The sequence below is a fragment of the Cucurbita pepo genome, chromosome 2, assembly GCF_057944985.1.
Source record: "Cucurbita pepo subsp. pepo isolate OVF chromosome 2, ASM5794498v1, whole genome shotgun sequence".
Classification (NCBI taxonomy): domain Eukaryota; kingdom Viridiplantae; phylum Streptophyta; class Magnoliopsida; order Cucurbitales; family Cucurbitaceae; genus Cucurbita; species Cucurbita pepo.
The window spans coordinates 174,233-195,006 of NC_141799.1; the positions used below are offsets into that span (position 1 = coordinate 174,233).

Below are 20,774 nucleotides of genomic sequence, written 5' to 3' on the forward strand. Positions count from 1 at the left end.
CCCTTTATTAGTTAGTTGAAATTGAAGAAAAAACAAGTCTAACATTAATTACGATGGTAAATTTGGAAGGTCCACGTCATATAGGTTTAAAAACTGCCATCTAATTAGGTAAGTACTAATGTTATAGTAAGTTCTTTATTCCATTCCACACCAAAATAAATTAATAAAATATAAAATAATAATACATCTCTAAATCAGAAATTAATGTATATATTTTTTTTTTAAAGAGAAAATAATATACATATTATTTATTGTGGTTCTTATAATATACTCACCCTCACGGTAAGGTAATCCTCAAAATAAAAAAATATGATTAAAAAATATGATATGGTTCGGGTTCGGGTTCGGGTTCGGGTTCTGTCGTTTTGTGAGGTAAATGTGACCGTTTAATAAACAAATCGCATTTACAGAAACACCCTCGTACTGGCTCCAAATGATAGAGCATACAAATCAGTATCACAGGGGCCTGCTCGCCAATCAAACCAAAAGCATTTTCAATTCCTACGCCGATTTTATTTGCCCCTCTTGAAAACCGCGAAACTGCTGCCCGCGCCAACAGTAGACATTTTCTTTCTCACACCTCAGTAACTATAAATACGTTTTCCCTTCGGTGCGGCTTTGCTCTTCATCGCACAGGACTCATCTTCTACTGATCTACTCCACAATGAGGCTTCGTCTAGGGTTTATCCTCTCAATTTATCTCCTACAGGCAATAATTCTCTAGCTAAATCGTATTTTGTTATTGAATATCTTCTGTCTTCTTCCGTTTTTTTATGTTCTCTGTTAGCTGCTTTCGCCGACGTTCTCTGGACGCTAGGATTTGGAGACTTCTTCTCTGTAGTTTTGTCTCCATCATGCTGTGTTTCAGTGATTCGTTGCTGAAGAAATGTTGCGAATGGAAATTATGAGTTGTCTAGAAGTTTGCTGTGTATTTCTGTTTCTGTCGCCCGTTTATCTCTGCGTTTTTTCAGTCTTCTTTTAGCCTTCCTTATTCGGAAAAGTAATACGAGGAACTTCGACGAGGTTGGAAATGAATTGTATACCGATGGCGGCTTGTGCTGTGCCGTCATTTCGGATACTTCCAGTGAACAGGAAAAAACGTCTGCCTCTGTTTTACAGGGTTGTGAGGTTGCTTCACACGTATCCGAAATTGTTTAAACGAATGTTTAGTGAGCATGTTAAGTGGTTTTTGAATTAATTCCCATAATTGGAGTCTTTGGTTCTTGAATCTCTTCTCCGTATGAACTCGGGATAACGGTAATCTTCAATCATTTGTGGATTGCAATGAAATCAGATTGAAAGTTGTCTAGAGTCTACCCTATTTGAGATCTTTTTAAGAATTTCACTTCATTACGAAATTCATAGAAACGAACGCTGACCTTGATTTCTTACTAAAAGTTGAGAAATGTGCAGGCTATATATTTTGTCCTAGCGTATGCCGAGAGGTCTAATGTTCGGTTGCTGTTATCTACGAATGGCACATCCGGGTATGTAGTTCATTTAGGTTGGCTATTCTTCGTTTCATTAGAATATTTTCTTTTTGCTGCGGATACTGTAGCTCGAATCTGTTCATTAGTTTTTTTTATTATATATATTTCAAGAGTATCTGCGCATTATTTCGTTCGTTTTACGCGGTAATTTCTAGATAAGGCTAAATTTTTCCTCCTTTTAAAGGGAAAAACATTCGGAAGGATACTGCGCAATGTATGATATTTGTGGAAAACGACCGGATGGTAAACTGCTGAACTGTCCTACTGGTACCCCATCTGTGAAGGTACACTTTAAATTTCCCGTTGTCGTACTATCCATATTTTAGTAATGGTGGTGTTTCCATCAAAATATTAATGTTTGTTTTGCTTCCTGGGTTTTTCTTTATGATCACAAATTATTGTGTTCCCAGCCAGATAATCTTCTTTCATCTAGGATCCAAAGTCTATGTCCAACTATTACTGGCAATGTTTGTTGCACAGAAGAACAATTTGACACCCTACGATCCCAACTTATGCAAGTAAGATATCAAACTGGCTCGTACTAGTAATAGCGTTCATAATCTCAGAATTGCTCATTGCTCACTGATGGCAGGTTGGACTATGCATCATGAGCATTTTGATGATCATTTTTCTTCTAAAACCAACATATGTTGCTTCTTCATTAAAATGCACGTAAAATATATGAATGCATACCCCTGCATTCTTGAATTGCAAATACGCACTTTACAACCCTTTTCTGGGTATTGCATTGATTCGCCTGCGCGGGAGAATCAACCTTACTTTTGATTTATGCCTATTATTTGTTTGTAAGCTGAATATTAAATGGGTTACATTTTGTAATGTTACAGTCCCTTTGACATTTCTGCTATCTTGTGTTATCTTCTGATGAAATTACGTCAAATTTTTGGCCCACAATATGACTTGTGTATTTTATGCAGGCTATTCCATTTCTTGTAGGTTGTCCGGCATGCTTAAGAAACTTTTTGAACCTGTTCTGTGAGCTTACCTGTTCTCCAAATCAGAGCTTATTTATCAATGTTACTGCTGTTTTAAAGGTTAGAAACACTTCCATAGTTATACAATTTGCTAAGAAGTATTTGTTTCTCACACGTTTGTGCTCTTTGTTTCCCTTAACTTATAAGCAAAGGTGAACCTGCTAGGGAGGCAGATACTAGTTGCTTTACCCATTGAGTCTCTCTTCTATTCATAAGACTAGGAAGAGGTCATAAACGCACCCACTTACCAATTAACTGCACGTAGATATTTGGAAAAGATGAGGATATGTAAGAGCAAGGTTATAGTGTAGTTCACTTCTTTCTAATCTAAACAACGATTAATGACATTTTTCTTTTTCAAATTATAGAATTGCTTATTCAACATTCCAGTCTAGTTTTCAGCAAATTCTTGGGTGATCTTTCTTACTAGAGATTTGAGCTTGTATGAAATGAAATTCCAGTTTTTTCTATTTATTTTTAATCTTTCTTCCTAGCAGTTCTTGTCAATAAATTATAAGCTGATTTATTCTTACTGGAGACTAGAGCTCGTATGTGAGTAATCCCAATTTTTACTGCACAATTACATCTCAAATAAAACTCCTATCTGGAATGACTGCGTATTTGTTGCATTTGCTTAGAATCCATGCATTTCGTCTGTATGCTCTTTCCCAACGCTGACCGCTTTGTGATTTTCTCCCCTTAGTTTAGCTGAATGTTAGACCTCTGCATTTACTGAGCTGTTAGAAGACCACATTAAATTTTGGATGACTTGTCTCTGGCTTTAGGTTAATAACAGCTTTGCAGTTGATGGCATTGATTATTATGTAGCTGATGCTTTTGGTGAAGGGCTATTTGAGTCCTGCAAAGATGTAAAGTTTGGTACGATGAACACTCTAGCCATGCAATTTATTGGTGCCGGTGCTAAAAATTTTAAAGGTCAGCAGCCTCTCTTTCTCTCATGCATATATGTGCACACTCATACCCTGTTTGGTTAAAGAACAAGCTGATACTGTGGAGATTACTTTAAATTTTTTATGTACCCAAATTTGGAAGTATTTTTGTAATAGTTTTCCGTGTAGTGTGGGAGTTGAAGAAATTTATTGACAGGGAAGAAGAAGTAGAGGTTATTCCAAGTGTGAATAAAATGAAATTTTATGTGGAGGGGATTATTTTCCTTACCTTGACCTCTATGTTCTTTTCATTTCTTGATTGTGAACAAGTCATCTCTTGCATATAAAGGCTACTTTTATCGTGTTCTCTCTTCCTTCTAGAATTTGAACATTTGTATAATTGTGAGCAGAGTGGTTTGCTTTTATTGGTAAACAAGCTAGCCCCGGCATGCCTGGTTCACCATATGCCATTGGATTTCCATCTATCGTGGCTACGTCATCTGGAATGAAGCATATGAATGTATCTGCTTATTCTTGTGGAGATACTTCACTCGGATGTTCCTGTGGTGACTGCCCTTCAGCACCAGTCTGCAGTAGTGCTGCGACCCCTGTTTCCCTTAGGAAAAATGCTTGTTCGGTGAAAATTGGGTCTCTTAAGGTGAGAAAATATCTCATAAATTGGAAATCTTTTTCTTATGTGTGCTGATTTGCATATTGTATTTAAAGACTTATTTTTGTGACTACTATAGGTCAAATGTGTTGACTTCACTCTGTGTATCCTGTTCATTATATTTGTCTCTGCTTTTCTTGGATGGAGTTTGTTTTATCGCAAATCTCAAAAGAGGCATTCTTCTGGAACTAAAATGATGCCAAATATCATGGATGGGAGTAATCTTGATTCTTCTACTAGGCAAAAGGATGAAAGTTTGCCAATGCCGGTTCGTACTTGTTCAAATTAGATATTTCTATAACGACATCATCAGTTAACTTAATGAACCATCTTATATTAGTTTTGCATTAACCCTCCTGCTCTTCATGTTGGCAGTATGGTGATTCATTTGCCTACTATAAGCAAGTTCTTTGCCAATACTTTATAGTTACTGCCATTTTTTTAAATAACTGTATGTCATGCAAGCTTCTAGCTGCTGCCAGTCATTCTGGGCCTTGATTTCTACCATCTCTTTCAATTATACGTTAACACTAATTTTGCAATTGACTTTGTTTTTTCTTGTTTGTTTCTCTGCTCATTGTTCATATACTTCAGACGCTTGAAGATGCTCCTCAAACCAAAAGTAGGATCCAGCTTTCAGTCGTCCAGGGATACATGTCCAACTTTTTCAGGTAACCCTAACGTCAATGTTGCTTTCCTAGTTCATCTGTAGAAAACATTTATGTTTATTTTCGTTCATGTTCCTTCTCAGGAAATATGGGAAATGGGTGGCCAGAAATCCTACATTGGTGTTGATTTCATCAGTAGTCATTGTTCTTCTTCTTTGTTTAGGTCTTATTCGTTTCAAGGTGGAGACAAGGCCCGAGAAGGTATAAATAATATGGTTGATACCAGCTTCATAAGAATGACAAGAAAAGTTTTGTTTCAATCAATTGAAGTGCTACTTTTTCTTATCATCCTTCCTTTTCTTTTATTGCTGCTCATAAGTTCTTTTCTTTTCTTTTCTTTTTTTGCTGCGCATATTCATTTATTCACATGCGTGTGTATTCAGCTGAATGACTATGTTTCCATAATTCCTCTTTCCTTTTATGGCCATCCATTTGTTTCTTTTCTTTGCATACATACAAATGTGCCTGCATGCAATGTATATATTTTTATTTATTTATTGATAGGTGAATGTGACTGGAAAGCAAATGACAGTTTTTGTCATTGAAAGAGGCAAACATGTGGAACACAATAATTTACTTGTTTGTATTTAAAATGGTGTGAAACAGTGAGTCAAGTTACAGATAAGGTGTCCTGTGTTTCTGAGCTGCATGAGGCAACAGTCGGGTCACTTGTGATATGGAGATAGTTTAGTGGCAGAATATCTTCGTGTATTTACTACTATCTATTTGATTTTTGCTAGTCTTCCTTGTTATGGACGAGTGCTAACACTGGGTATCTCTTTTCTATTCATGGCTTATAAAGATCCTGATTCAAGCCAAAGTCTTGGTAACCTTTAGTGAACTGACAATTTTTTTTTATTATATAATTCAATGAAGAAAGTTTTAGTTGCCTTTTATAGTAAAACATGCTATCATGTTTGACATCAAGTTGTGTGCATTAGAATAGTTTACATCAAGCCTTTTGAATTATAACCATCCTCAAATCCTTTCTTGTATTAATTATTTTATACTTCTAGCCAGATATCAGCTGCTGGGCTCTTGATGATTTCTTTATTTTGTTTCAGCTATGGGTAGGACCAGGAAGCAAAGCATCCCAAGAGAAGGAATTTTTTGATACTCATCTAGCCCCTTTTTATAGGATTGAACAGGTAGAGACTTGTTTAATAATTCAGCAAAGTAGTAAAAATGTGTTAGTTACTACTCTCAAAAATGATTTTGGAGTATCGTACCTATTGTGAAGATGTGTTGGAGAAGAATTATCATTTGCTGTTGATTTCAGACAACTTCTAATGCCACATTTCTTCTGTAGATTATAATAGCCACAATTCCAGATATTGTGCATGGAAAGCCGCCAAGTATTTTGAATGATAACAATGTTAAGTTACTGTTTGACATACAAAAGAAGGTATTTTTGTAGCTAGAATAAAACTTCAGGAGTGATTCCTATATTATGGGTTTTGACTATATCCCTTGGGATATTACTTCCCATAATTTAAATGTAATATACGTATGTTGGGCCATTCTCAGAATTTCTACTCCACCTGTTGGTTTTTGCAGATAGATGGTATTCGTGCTAAATACTCGGGTTCAAGTATATCTCTAAGTGACATTTGCTTGAAGCCACTGGATCGAGATTGTGCCACTCAGAGTGTCCTGCAGGTGGAGATTCTAGTTTGCTAGTTTGTTATCTTATTAAATAAATACACATGGATGGAAACATTTCAATTGAAAAATACATAGACTCGTTTGATAACCATTTCATATTTTGTTTTTGAAAATTAAATTTATAAACACTGCTTCTATCTATGAGTTTTTTCTACTTATCGTCTATTTTTTACAAATGTTTTCAAAATGCAAGCCTGAGTTTTGAAAACTTCAAAAAGAAAAGTCTTTAAAAAATTTAGCTAAGAATTGATACTTAAGAAAAATGAAAACCATGATAAAGAAATTGTAAGAAAACGAGCACAAATTTTTAAAACAAAAAATCTAAAAACCAAATGGTTTTCAATCTTATGGTGTTAGGTTATAAAGCAATAGTTTAATATTTATAGAACTGAACAGTGTCCACTCTATTTGACAGTATTTCCAGATGAATCCAGAAAATTTTGATAACTATGGAGGAGTCCAACATCTTGAATATTGTTTTGAGGTATTATATACATTTCCCATTTTCTGATCCAGTTTTGATCGTTAGATGGTAGAGAATTTAAATCCATGAGCCATATGAGAGCTCCTGTGACTTATTTAAAGTAGAACGATTAGAGAAATCTTTTGTATTGTCTTCTACTATCGGTGCATTTGACAATATTTTATATGTTTGTTCGTGTTTTTTATTTCAGCATTATTCCTCTGCAGACAGCTGCAGGAGTGCATTTAAAGCTCCTCTTGATCCAAGCACCGCATTAGGGGGCTACACTGGGAACAATTATTCAGAAGTAATCTATCATACTGCTTGTTAGTTGGTAATCTAATTTGAACAAATAAATCTCCATAGTTATCTTACCGTTAGTTTTTTGAGACAGGCTTCTGCGTTCTTGATAACATATCCAGTGAACAATGCTATTAATAAAGATAGTAATGAATCTGGTCGAGCTGTGGCATGGGAGAAAGCTTTTATTCAATTGGCTAAGGTTTCTCTCATATTCTGGTTCTGCGCAACGACTTTTCCTTTCTTCAAAGTGCATTCTTATTATCATACTTTACCTTCACTGTGAAATATGTGAAAATGTGTTCTTTTCATCTTTTGAAACCTTCATGAGTGAAATATTGCTAGTTTTGAATTTTTAATTGTAGATTTACTTCAAAAACAATCTTTATTTATGACATAAGTAATATAATTATAAAGTAATAGATTAAAACAAATTTTTTCCATCTTTTATATCTTTTCAACAATTATGACATAAGTAATAGTAATTAAAATGATCACAAATCAATTCTTACAAGTTTTTCTCCAAACACCATTTTTATATTTTCAGCCTAACGAATCCCGATCCCATATAATTCCAAGCATACGCTTTGAACTCCTATTCTTTTCTTACATATCTCATTTTTCTTAATCCTATCATGCTTTATAACTCCGGGCTCTAGTTATTTGGATTCTATATTAGTTTCTTTCTCCATTTGTTTATAATTTAATTTTAATGTAATGGTGTCCGTCCTTCATCTTGGAGTAAATGGAGTTTCTCGACATTAATCTACTTTTGTGATAGGATGAGTTATTGACAATGGTGCAATCTAAAAACTTGACGCTTTCTTTTTCTTCGGAAAGCTCCATTGAAGAAGAATTAAAAAGAGAGAGTACTGCAGATGTCATCACAATATTGGTTAGTTCTTTCTTAGAGAGAATTTTGTGTGTTATACAGTTAAATTATCATTTTCTTCGTCCTTATATATGATTTATTCTATATTTTCTCCCGATATTTGCATTGAAGTATTATTTTTTATTTTTTATTTTTTGATAGTGTGAGTGGCTTCATATCGTGTCATTTCTTCTAATTGCCAATTCACTCTGTTTACCTATAATTAAACTGCAGATAAGCTATCTTGTAATGTTCGCTTACATATCTCTTACTTTGGGCGATAGACCACATCTAAAAACTTTTTATGTTTCATCAAAGGTACGTAATGGGCTCTCTTATAACTTTCAGTAGCTCTACTTAGATGGATTATTCTCTAATTTACTGATGTTTCATCCCAACCATTGGACTATATGCATTAATAGCTTGTGATTCTTTTCTATGATCAGGTATTACTTGGACTCTCCGGGGTTGTACTTGTCATGTTATCTGTTCTTGGATCAGTAGGTTTCTTCAGTGCCGTTGGAGTTAAATCTACTCTGATCATTATGGAAGTTATTCCTTTCCTTGTTCTGGCAGTAAGTTCTATCTTCATCTGCTTTTTTCCACTTTGCACTCCCGGTTATGATTTGGTATTGATATTCTTGTGCTGGATGGTTTACATGCCATAGTTGGACTCCATGCACGGATGATCATACCAGTTCAATCTTGCTTTTTTAACTTTTAACTTTCATTATCATGAGCTTGGATTATACTTCCATTGCTTCATAATTGTTCTTCTGTTTTCTGAGTACTGATAAAGGGAGTGGGTTTTTATTTGCATAACCTACAACTTTGTCGAAACTCCAAACCTTAGAAGATGTTGGTTCGGTTAAAGAATGAGATTATCACATTGCTTGTCAACTTGCGCACATGCTATTGGCAAGCATTTCAGGAATTAAAATTTTGGGAACAGAAAATGTCGTACAGTGCTTGCTCTGCACATTCTAATTTCTATTCTATCGCAATGTTGTTTTAAATGAATGAATGTCTTGTTAAACACGATAGACTATCATTTCCTTATGTAAGATTAATATCTTTCTTGTATATCACTGCAGCCTAACATATTCTTAAATCTTGATGGTCAGCATTCTTCTTGGATATGTTGTCAAACACTCTTTTTTGAAGTCCTTTTTATGTATCATTTCTAATAAATTTTATCATCCAAATATCAGGTTGGGGTTGATAATATGTGTATATTGGTACATGCTGTTAAACGGCAGTCAGTAGAATTGCCTTTAGAAGGACGAATTAGCAATGCACTTGTAGAAGTTGGACCATCCATAACACTAGCAAGTTTATCTGAGGTTCTTGCATTTGCAGTTGGAAGTTTCATTCCTATGCCAGCATGCCGTGTCTTTTCCATGTTTGCAGGTTAGATATTTGTGCATTGTTAATCTCTCAAGGACGCTTAAGATATATGTTTTAATTGTGATAGGCGTAGTTTTCCGATCACTTTTTTCACTTTCTTTTACAGCATTGGCTGTTCTACTGGACTTCCTGCTACAAGTGACAGCTTTTGTTGCTCTCATAGTATTTGATTTTTTAAGGACTGAGGATAATAGAGTTGACTGTTTTCCATGTGTTAAGAGATCAGGATACGCTGGGAGTGATAAAGGTAGAACCTTAGGTACTTTAATTCTTTTTATAATAATATCTTTGTACAAATTTATTGCTCTTTATTGCGGTGATGCATTGTCTTGTTGAATATCATTTAGGCGTCACTCAGAGGAATCCTGGCTTGTTAGCCCGATACATGAAGGTAGCTTTCTTATTGTAATATTACCTTTTCTTTGTTTCTTGGGGAAGAAAAGCTCAATCCACCAATATATTATATTGTATTAACTTGTTAGCCCGATACATGAAGGTAGCTTTCTTATGATATATTTTTGTAGTCTGATTTCAGTTGCGTCTAGCTATTATTTCGGACTCAAACCAAACCAAGAACATTACTACTTTTGGATGAATGATAAGTCCCATCGTATTTGCAATTTTGTATGGATTTCAGTGTCTTTTTACCATTCCTTTCCTCTCTTTTCTTCAACTTAGTTTCCGCTTTGAATGTAAGGAAATTCCATTTATTTTGTTATTAATTTGAGAGTTATTTAATTTTTAGCAAACTAAATATTAGTTATCATCTATATCCACACTCATTCGTTCCAATCATACTCCAAACCTACTATAAGGGGCTGTATGGTTCATTACTTGTGTTACAATGCATCAAAGCTGATGTAAATGTCCAAGCTTTTCATTGTGTCTTCCTCGTAAACTTGTCAATTTATCTGAAGCATTTATCTTTTCCTAATGTCAATGCCTGTGTAATATTTCATTATCTTTTTGTTTTCTATTTAACGCCCATGTTTTGTCTATCCAGGAGATCCATGCACCAGCACTTAGCATCTGGGGAGTCAAAATAGTTGTCATATCCATCTTTATTGGGTTTACATTCGCAAGCATTGTGAGTTCTCCATCTCTTGTCAGGTTATCAGTTTTCCTGACCATGCTTGTTATATGGGATGTTAATTTTCTATTATTTTAAACTTCACAGGCGCTATGCACCAGAATTGAACCTGGTTTGGAACAAAAGATTGTCCTCCCCAAAGATTCTTATCTTCAGGTTTTTATTTTTATTCATCGCTTATGTATTTTCAAGGGATGCCAAAGTTGCACCCCAGAACCACTTATTTCATGATTTTTTTGCCTGGCATGTTAAAGCTGCTTACCTTTTCTGCAGGGGTACTTCAATAACATTTCAGAACATCTCAGAATAGGCCCACCGGTATATTTCATTGTAAAGAACTACAATTACAGGTATACCTGTAGAAGAATTACACTCCATCTGGAAATTTTGACAGACTGACCTACAAAGTTGGGTCAAAATGCTATTTCTAGTTTTTCTAAATACAGTTATCTAAGCTTCTTCAAACATATTTTTATCATTATTTTTTCTATCTACCACGATTCCTTCTCCCTCTCATTTTCCCCTCTCCTCTCTCTTACTTTGTTTTCTCCTGCCCTCCTCCTCACTCTACTCCCTCCCTCTTCCTCTTGCCTTCTTTTTAGTTTTTTGTTCTTTTTTTTTTTTTTTTTCTTTTTTCATTTTCAGTCGGCAATTTATCTCCCAGTTTTTAATCCATATTTGAAACAAAAATCCATTTGGGTTCTCTTAAGAAGATGAAGAGAGGAGGAGGAAGCGAGAGTGTGAGAGGGGGAAGCAGGGAGCCAAAGTTAGGAGCGAGAGGAAAAAAACTTAACAAAATATTCGCTGAAGTTAGCAAAAGGTTAGAAAAGAATATGGGGTCTAATACCATGGGACTTTTAGACGCCATATTATTTCTACCTTATTTGCTGTCCTTGGCTGTCTAATTATATTTTGCCCCAGGAATTTAAAATTTACCAGGCACACAACTTTATGACAAATATATCTTGAAGTGATTTGTAATAAAGTATATTCATGTTATTTTGTTATATGAAAGGCAAATTAACTTTATAGGAATTATTTTATAATTTATTAGTTATGGAAGGTGTGCTCTCAGAAGTATGGGTTTACCTTTTAATAAGTACCGTGTCTCCCTATTTTCATAATAGAGTTCTTCTTTACCACTTTGTTATAAACTGTAATGTATAATTCTATATGGATTCTTTACACCATGGTAACTGGCATTTTTTGCAAACCTTTGTGATACGGAAGTGGGAATATCGAGGATGTTACTGCTTTCATTTCTCTCTCTATCTCTCTTTTGTGGAGAAAATGAGCTGCCGGTTCCTAGGACAGACATCTTTAGTCTTTTCCATTTGCATCACTCATTCCTTGTTTTTTCCCCTCCCGTGACAATGCTCAGCTCAGAATCAAGACAAACGAACCAATTATGCTCCATCAGCCAATGTGACTCAGACTCTCTTTTAAATGAGGTATGCTATCCTCCATTTTCTTTTCACAGGAAATGTACGTCTTTTCCAAAATGCGCAGGAGAATAACATTCTTGCTGCTCTAGCATGGCTTATTTTCACGTTATTTTTTCAAATCAGGGCTTTTTTTGTTTTTGTTTTTCCTTTCCTGTAGATTGCAAAAGCTTCACTAACACCAGAGTCAAGTTACATCGCTAAACCAGCTGCTTCATGGCTTGATGATTATCTTGTGTGGGTATCTCCAGAAGCATTTGGATGTTGTCGGAAGTTCAAGAACGACAGCTATTGCCCCCCTGATGATCAGGTCATGTGGTTCCTTTGAAATTGTTTCTTGAGAAATAACATCATGCTTGTAATACAGCTATCGTAGACAAGACTATTGTTCTTTCTACAGCTAGTTTGATCTTCTATAATCTTTGATTTTTTCTTTATTTCTCTTCCTTCTAATGCAATGGCTTACCCTTTGATGTCATTTTACTTGTTGCCATGTTGCTGTTTTATGTTAAGATAAATCGTTGACTGCACTTGGTCAGTTATTTTTTAGAAATGCTTGAGAATTGTTAATGTATTTTGCGCCCGGTATACTTTCTCCTTAAATTTACTGAATTTAGTCTTTTTCAGCCCCCTTGCTGTGCTTCAAATGATGGTTCTTGTGGTCTAAATGGAGTATGCAAAGATTGTACAACGGTAACATATCCCTATAAATTGGGTGGCAGATAACAAATAAAACTGCTGCCTGGTTGCTTTTTAGTATTTTGCTAAATTAGTAGTTTCCGAGTCATGGGTTCTATTATTCATCTTAGAATTTGTAAAAGTTGACGCTTAGGAATTGTGCAGTGCTTCCTTCACTCAGACCTGCATGGTGGTAGGCCATCTACTGTACAATTTAAGGAGAAATTGCCGTGGTTCCTCAGTGCTCTGCCTTCTGCAGACTGTGCTAAAGGAGGACATGGGGCATACACTAGCAGTATCGAACTGAAAGGTTTGCAGGATTGGATATCTTTTGTTGTATTATTTGATAATAACATGTTAAATGAGAGTGAAAGATTTCTTGCAGCCTTAAATTAATTAAAACTTTTTTCTTTTTTTTTTTCGTTATCAGGCTATGAAAATGGTGTCATTCAAGCATCTTCTTTCAGAACATATCATACTCCCCTGAATAAGCAGGTATGGTGTGGGTGGCTAGTTAATAATTGGAATTTGGATAGTGTATTTGAAGGATATAATCAAAAACTTTTTTAATTTTATAAATTACTAAAATTATCAGGTTGACTATATCAATTCGATGAGGGCTGCTCAAGAATTGAGTTCAAGGGTTTCAGATTCTTTGAAGGTAAAATTTTCAATCATAATTTTTGGTTGGTTCTCTTTCTTATCATGTTAGTTTAAACTAATAATGATCGTACCTGGATTTTGTTTCTACCATTTGATTGAATACAAGAGTGGTGAATTGCTTTTGAAAACTTTTTTTCCCATTAATTCTTTTTTTCAAACTATTTGTTTCTGTTCCGTCAGCTTGATCTTGAACTGGCCATTTTTCTCATTTGCAGATTGAGGTCTTTCCGTATTCCATATTTTACATGTTTTTTGAGCAATACTTGAATATATGGAGAACAGCATTGATCAACCTTGCCATCGCTATTGGTCAGTAATTAAGGACATTTTCGCGTGCATTGTTTAATATTATATAGTGTAAAGGCTACCATGCACTTCATGTTACAACTTTGTCTACCACGATGATGCTACCGAATGATTTGTGCTTCTGCCTTTTTAATGGGAAAGAAAATTAGAAGAGATCATGTCCTAATATATATATCGAGGATAAGTCCTCTTGTGGTGTGCCTTCTCTGTCCAGATATCCTCATTAAGTTGGTCTTTTTTTCTTATTCAATTTTTCCTCTTATTTCATTTGAAGACCTCTTAAGGACAGTTTTCATTCCTAATAAAGGAATGAAAGGTGTCATGGATGGTTCTGAAAAGCATTGATTTTGTACGCTTTTACTGTTTTCAGGTGCGGTGTTTATTGTGTGTCTGATCATCACGTGCAGGTTAGTGATGGGGTTTCTGTCATTGAAACAGACAGATATTCTTTTCTTCGAATGTGCTAACTAGGCTTCCTTGTGCTTGATTTTTTTGTTGTAGCTTATGGACCTCGGCTATCATTTTATTGGTGCTGGCAATGATTGTTGTGGATCTCATGGTATTTCCTTTATTCCTGATTATTTTTGGAGCGCTTACGATAATATGGCAGTGGAGTTAGTTTAATTATTTTAATATAAAATTGAGAATCATACCCCTTGCTGACAATAAAATACTTTGCAGGGCGTGATGGCCATTTTGAACATCCAATTAAACGCAATCTCTGTTGTCAATCTTGTCATGTCAGTGGGAATTGCTGTTGAATTTTGTGTTCATTTTACACATGCTTTCTCGGTCAGTATCATTCTTTGCTACACGATCTTTTTTTCAATAATGTACTCTACCTAAAGTCGGCCATCGTTACTATTTTCATAGAAATTTCCTTTGCATAATAAAATCCATAATTGAGCGATAGATGTCATACCAAGGAGCATCAACTAGTTGGATTATTCTCTTGCATGATCAGTCAGAATTGGCGTTCTAATTACTAGACTACCTATCAATGCATAACATCGGTTACTAAACCCAAAATATGTTGAGAATCATTGAGAGGAGTAGTCCCACGTTGGCTGATTAAGAGGAAGATCATGGGTTTATGCTTATACTCAAAATGGACAGTATCATATCAATATCATATCATTTTGGAGGGTCACGGTTCCTAAAAAAACAGTGACTAGAGCTATAATTATCCTACCATTGCCACAAGGGACAACCTGTAATCTTGGAACATTTCTCAACTTCCTGTTGTAATTGGTTGTGTTTCTTTTCTCAGGTAAGCAGTGGAGATAAAGACCAGCGCATGAAGGAGGCTCTCAGTACAATGGGAGCATCTGTTCTTAGGTACCATTTTCCATATCTTACAGTGGAGCTGTGCTTTAGATCTGAAATCTTGGAGAACTGGCCTTGCGTAGTTACCATCATTCTTTATCAAATTTATAAAAGCCAATTTGCGTTTATTTTGTTTACATATCTACTGGTGCTTGCAGTGGAATCACACTAACAAAGCTAGTTGGGGTGCTTGTTCTATGCTTTTCTAAATCGGAAGTTTTTGTGGTATAAATTCCACGCCCTTAAGCTTGAATTTTAAGTAATCCATACGCGATGTCTATTAATATCTTCATTCTATGTTCTGCAGGTTTATTATTTCAAAATGTATTTGGCATTAGTACTTCTTGGATTTTTGCATGGCCTCGTATTCTTGCCGGTATGTACATACGTGCTTCTTCTGTACATGAGGTTGTTAGGTGTGAGTTTAGTTTGTCTTTTTTACAATGGAGCATACTCATTAAAAAGAGCAAAAACTATAATCAGCCCTTGTAACAACTGACCGATGCTCTTGCTTCTCTCAGTACTTCGCAACGTAATCAAATCATCCAATCAATTTTGACATGAATTTGTTGAACCATCATGGATTGCAGGTAGTGTTGAGCATTTTTGGTCCACCATCAAGATGCGTGTTCGTCGAGCAACAAGACAACCAGCCCTCTAATTCGCCTCCGACAAGAGAGTTGTAATTTGATTTGCTGCAACGGATGAAGTGGGCTTTTACAGGTTTGTCTGACGCATTCATTGGCATGCATGCTTAAACGCCAATAAAAAGGAAGAGAAAATATACCCAGCAGCTTCTTACTTGTAAAGCGAAATTTCCATAGCAGCAGGTAGTGGTAGTGTTATTTTCTTTGTAATTTGTATTAGGCGTTGCTTCATTGTGTTCAGAAAATGACATTTAAGTTGATAAATGTTATTGACTATTGCTTTCGCTGGAAAATTGTTGCAAATCCAAAGCAGCAAATTAAGGATTCCCATTGAATTTTGAAAAAGCAAATAATAATTGTTGATATTAGATGCTGACGCTGACGTCATAGCATATAAAATGTAGGAAAGGGTGGGGTTTGTGGCTCCTCTCTCATATGGCGTGGAGATGGGTGAAGCAGAAGCTTTATGGTTTGGAGTGGAGACGATTTATACATATGAAAGCAGTCCTGAAGATACGCATCACTTGTTAACAACACCCATTCACATTCATCATCTAAGTACTTGAGATCATATTTACTTATGTCTCTGATATTAAATCGTCTTCCTACTTCCTTCACTAACTCTTCGTATCTCCACCATTTCTGCACTCGAAACCGGATTCTCTCCTCTCCATAGCTTACTTTCACTCTCATTTGATCGCTTTCTTTTGCTGTCTGCATTACACATCCAGTGGCAGGATGTCTGCAGAAAGAAAAAGATTGGCTTGAATTCGAGCTCTGGCTGAGCGACGAGGGTGCAGTTTTTGATGCTGCATCTCCGAGGTCGCTTGATGTCTTCAGGCCATCGCCCATCTTTCTTACGTATGGAGAGGCCAACTCCTGTAAATTGGAATACAGGGAGCTAGTTTGAAAAGCACCAGACGCACTGTTCACCGAGTCGATTACAAGTTGGAGCTTCTGCAACGAGTGGCCAACCTTCTTTATTTTTCGAGAAGGCCAACGTTTGATCCCATGTTGTCGACATATCCTTTTCAATGTGGTTGGACAAACTGAAACAGGAAGAAAATGGATTTAAGATGAACAGTTTGATGGTACAGAGAATAGAATATAACAAGTTCAAGGGAAAGATATTGACACCAACACTTCCAAATGCAACCAATCAAGATGCTAACTTCAAGCTCTACGATATTCTGTTATTTGCACTGAAACTTAACCACAGAAAACAAATGGCACTAATGCTACCTCCAATGCTCTTTGCAGCATCTTTTAAGCTACCCGCGAAGTATTGCCGAAGAACTTCTAAGGTGATACTTTTCTCGACCTTGGTTCGCCTTTTCTCACCCGTTCTTCCCATACTTATATCTGCAAAGATACCATTACCGACTGTCGGGCACTCTTCGCTGTCCTCGACAACCCCATTCAGATCATAATTTAGCTCCTGCAACAATGAGACAGAGCCACTACATTGTTGGATGTTTTGAACAGATGAAGCTAACAATGAATTTGTCGGAAGAGGTTGTTCCATATTTTCCTCCCTACACTCCTCATCTGTTACAAGACGCAGGTTCCTGCAAGAGTATTGTATAACTGTGGACAACGAAGTGAGCAGGATTCTCTGCTCTTCAGGATCTCTACAATGGACAGGCAGGAAGAACTCGAGTACGAAGTCCATTTTACTAATGAAAATGCAACGAAGCCGTAGTGCAACTGCAGCATGTAATCCAAACAACTTGGCATGGTGAGACAGAGGATATTCTGTGTTACGAAAGGATGTAATATCACTTGAGAAACACGGTTCGTTAGATTTAAACGCCATCCCAACGATTCCTTCGCCTTTTAGCAAATGATGCTCGGAGCATGCCTCATGGAAATCCTGAATTCGAGTATCAGCCACGAAGCAAGCCCGGTCTACCGTAGAAACACAACAACTGTAGTTCTCGTCCGAGTGCCTGCAACCCTCTTTACATTGTTGGATACATGATGCCCAAGCTTGTGCCAAGGGCAAACCATGAGTTTCGCAGGCAGTTCTCAAAGTGTCTCGAATCTCTTCTAATAATACAGCTTCATTGAACCTATTAAATACCTGTTAAATACAGTATGACGTTCAAATGAACAGCAGGAAAAGAGTTGCATAATCCAATTGTGTCAACTGCTACTCATTCAATTACCTTTTGATTGGGTGGGCTGATTACATCAGAGCTCCTAAGCTTGACTGCCTGCAGACAAAATACAAAATTTCCAGATTCCAATCAATAAAGGATGTGCGAAGTTAGCATGTTAAGCTTCCACAAGCAGTACAAAAACGTCCATCCTTAAACACATACATACTCTGTAACAGCCCAACCCCACCACTAACAAATATTGTTTTCTTTGGGCTTTCCCTTTCGGGCTTCTCCTCGAGATTTTTAAAACGTGTCTACTAGGGAGAGGTTTTCACACCCTTAATAAAAAATGTTTCATTTCCCTCTCCGACCGATGTGAGATCTCACAATCTACCTCCCTTTGGGACTCAACATCCTCGCTGGCACTCGTTTCCCTCTCCAATCGATGTGGGATCTCACAATCCACCCTCCTTTGGGGGCCAGCGTCCTCACTGTCCCTCGTTCCTCTATCCAATCGAGGTGGGATCTTACACATTCATGAACCAAAAGTGAGGCTATAAATATGTTAGACCACAGTTTGGCTACAACATTTGGCTTCATGACACTATGACTCAAACTTCAGCCAATTGTTATCTCTAACCCCAATTCATCTTTAGTGTCAAAGGAATCCAAATTCATATAAGCAGATACAATAATTTTGATTTAAGGAATATATTGAAACCAATTCACTAAGGTCCTTATACCAATAGGCTATTAGTAAAGCATCTTTTTCTCTCATTAAATATCAAAGGCTAAAGCATAAAAGGTTAAAGCAGACCTGAAGGGCTTTGCAAAGAATCTCATGTTCTGAACCATATTTGATCTGTTGGGTAACCATGACAACTTCAATCACCCCTAAACAACTTTTGCTGCCTTGTTCAAAAACAGGAAGTGCTATAGTTCCACGAACATCGTGCTCGTGAGCATGATCAACTCTCGGGTACTCATCGCTTCTGAAGAATCGAACATCAGGAGTCCACTCTGGAACCTTTCTTAAGAACACTCGACCCGGCAATCCCAGAGCCTTTTTGGAATCCTCATCAGCTGTGAATTCATAGTTCACAGAGACGTCCCTGTATTTTGCAAGCCTTGTGCAGCTGGAATTCTGAGAGAACGGCAGCTGATTTGTGATGAGAACACTTCTTCCCCCTCTACTTACAGGCATCCAAACTTGTACAAGAACATCTTTGTCTCTCACAATATCTTTTATATACTCAACCGCCATGATTAGTCTCTCCATCACAGAAGGTGCAGACCCCATATGCTCCCCAGCTCCCATCCCCAGTCTTCTGCACAATTCAGAACCTTCAAGCGCGTTGTTTTCGGATTGATCGGAGCATCCCTCTTGCCCGACATCTACTCTTTCCCACCCCGGAGACGCCTCATTGCTCAACATGATCCTTGGTTCTTCTTGATCACTCCTTGTAATCAAGTTGGTGTTGAAAACACCATTCATCTCTGTAGCAGGCCATCCAATCAAAGGGTCTAAGTTAGCACCAAAGCTTGAGAGGTTAGGATGAAGAAACACAGTACCATCCGCAGTTTCTAACCAACAATCATCTAAAAGCAGCCCATCCATGTAGTCAAAATCCATGGCAATATCAGCTGGAGCTTCCAGCAATATAAGACGTCGTAGCAATGAATTAGATATATATCAGATACAAACCTAGAAGAAGAAATTCCAGTCCATGTTTAGGAAGAACAAACCTGTTGAATATCATAAGAAACATATTAAACCAACTCATTCTATGTCAAACAAGGCAGGTTCAGAGAACAGGTTAGCCACCCAAGAAGACTTTCAACAAACACAAAGAAACGCACAAAAGAAAAGGATTAAAATACACTCATGAATCATATTTGCTAAAGACAACCAAACGAACACAACACTGCTTGAAGCAATCTCGTTAACCCAACAAAGAAAAAGGGAAGAGAAGAATAGAAGTCTCACATAAAATTTGAAAGATTCCAAGAGATTCCCAAGTGGATACTTATTTCTGTGGTGTTGCTGAAATGGGCAGGAAGAAGAACTGTCTGAAGAATAGGGAACAGGTGAGGAAGGGAAGGGAATGATCCCGTCAACAAGCTTCGGGCGCTGAGGAGGTCCTTCTCCCAATGATACCGTTCGCAGGCCCCCTTCCTTGAATCCTTCAAGTTCCTACTGCTTTATAGCTGAGTGAGATTCCGAGCACGACCCCACATACTCCCCTCACCCCTTTGCGTCCGCCTTCGGAATTCTCGCTGTAAAGTCGACTCGCACACTCAGAGAGAAATAAGAGGGAAAAGGAAACGATACCTCTCGCTCTCGCTTTGTGATGTGGGCGTGAAAACGAGAATCCTGCTAGTTTTTCTCCCCATTGGGATTAAACAATAAATCTCTGAATGATTCTTATGATTATATAATTTGGGTAATAATTATTAAAATCAAAAGAATCCACCAGAATCAGAATCAGAATCTTTCAAATCCACAGCTTAACTATAAAATAATAATTACCAGCTTCAAATCAAATACCCACATACTCTTTAATCCTTAACTTAACACACAACGCTATCAAGCATTTGGTGTTGTTTATTATGATAGTACTTAGAGATTCCAACGTCACCCACACCCACCAAATTATTTGGGATAAACAAATCTAAAGAAACTTCAAAACATGAGCTCATCATCCATTTGCATTATAAAATTCAGTTCAAATTTGTTCCTCCTCCTGCTGACACAAGCAAATTCGATATTATATTCCTTCCTCATATCCACCGATCATATTAAGATTTCTGACCCCTTTGTTTATGAATCTTCCAATTGAATTCCAACTTTTTGCTCTAAAAACAAAGCTGAAAATACAGGTAATTAATGGATACTTGTTGACATAGACTTGATATTATTGCTTTTGGTGTTGGAGATCCACGTTGAATGATTATTTTATTACTTGTGGGTCTTTAATATGTTAAAAAAATTCTAAATTTGGATATTTTCTCATTAAAGAATAAAGTAGTGGTTGCAAAAGTAGCAAAATTGGTCAAAATAATAGAAAAATAGAAAATTATGAAAATATTGTAAATTATGA

At 36.6% G+C, this 20,774-nt stretch overlaps 2 protein-coding genes across 4 annotated transcripts; one reads left to right on the plus strand and one right to left on the minus strand.

Annotated features, from left to right (window-relative positions):
- Window positions 1–497: 497 nt before the first annotated feature.
- Window positions 498–15,899, plus strand: LOC111787997 (uncharacterized). The gene is made up of 39 exons (XM_023668125.2): window positions 498–709; window positions 1,414–1,487; window positions 1,675–1,774; window positions 1,901–2,008; window positions 2,429–2,545; window positions 3,271–3,421; window positions 3,786–4,033; window positions 4,125–4,313; window positions 4,640–4,716; window positions 4,797–4,914; window positions 5,778–5,861; window positions 6,023–6,118; window positions 6,271–6,372; window positions 6,794–6,862; window positions 7,053–7,148; window positions 7,236–7,343; window positions 7,923–8,036; window positions 8,247–8,330; window positions 8,459–8,587; window positions 9,224–9,422; window positions 9,526–9,666; window positions 9,767–9,810; window positions 10,423–10,506; window positions 10,597–10,665; window positions 10,783–10,859; window positions 11,891–11,960; window positions 12,112–12,261; window positions 12,579–12,644; window positions 12,795–12,939; window positions 13,060–13,124; window positions 13,225–13,290; window positions 13,508–13,601; window positions 13,969–14,005; window positions 14,100–14,157; window positions 14,280–14,390; window positions 14,869–14,936; window positions 15,083–15,149; window positions 15,232–15,300; window positions 15,515–15,899. The coding sequence occupies exons 1-39, from the start codon at window positions 665–667 to the stop codon at window positions 15,608–15,610; spliced, it is 3,885 nt and encodes a 1,294-aa protein (XP_023523893.2). The 5' UTR covers window positions 498–664; the 3' UTR covers window positions 15,611–15,899.
- LOC111787998 (protein NLP4) lies at window positions 15,828–20,692 on the minus strand. 3 transcript variants are annotated; one of them, XM_023668126.2, is made up of 5 exons: window positions 19,661–20,684; window positions 18,491–19,419; window positions 17,740–17,787; window positions 16,814–17,654; window positions 15,828–16,620 (listed from the first exon to the last, which is right to left on the minus strand). In XM_023668126.2, the coding sequence occupies exons 2-5, from the start codon at window positions 19,304–19,306 to the stop codon at window positions 15,956–15,958; spliced, it is 2,370 nt and encodes a 789-aa protein (XP_023523894.2). In that variant the 5' UTR covers window positions 19,307–19,419; window positions 19,661–20,684; the 3' UTR covers window positions 15,828–15,955. The 3 variants fall into 3 exon arrangements, with proteins under 3 accessions (XP_023523894.2, XP_086977452.1, XP_086977453.1); XM_087121326.1 differs by having other exon boundaries at window positions 16,480–16,620; window positions 16,713–17,654; window positions 19,661–20,690; XM_087121327.1 differs by having other exon boundaries at window positions 16,482–16,620; window positions 16,709–17,654; window positions 19,661–20,692.
- Between the last annotated feature and the right edge of the window lie 82 nt (window positions 20,693–20,774).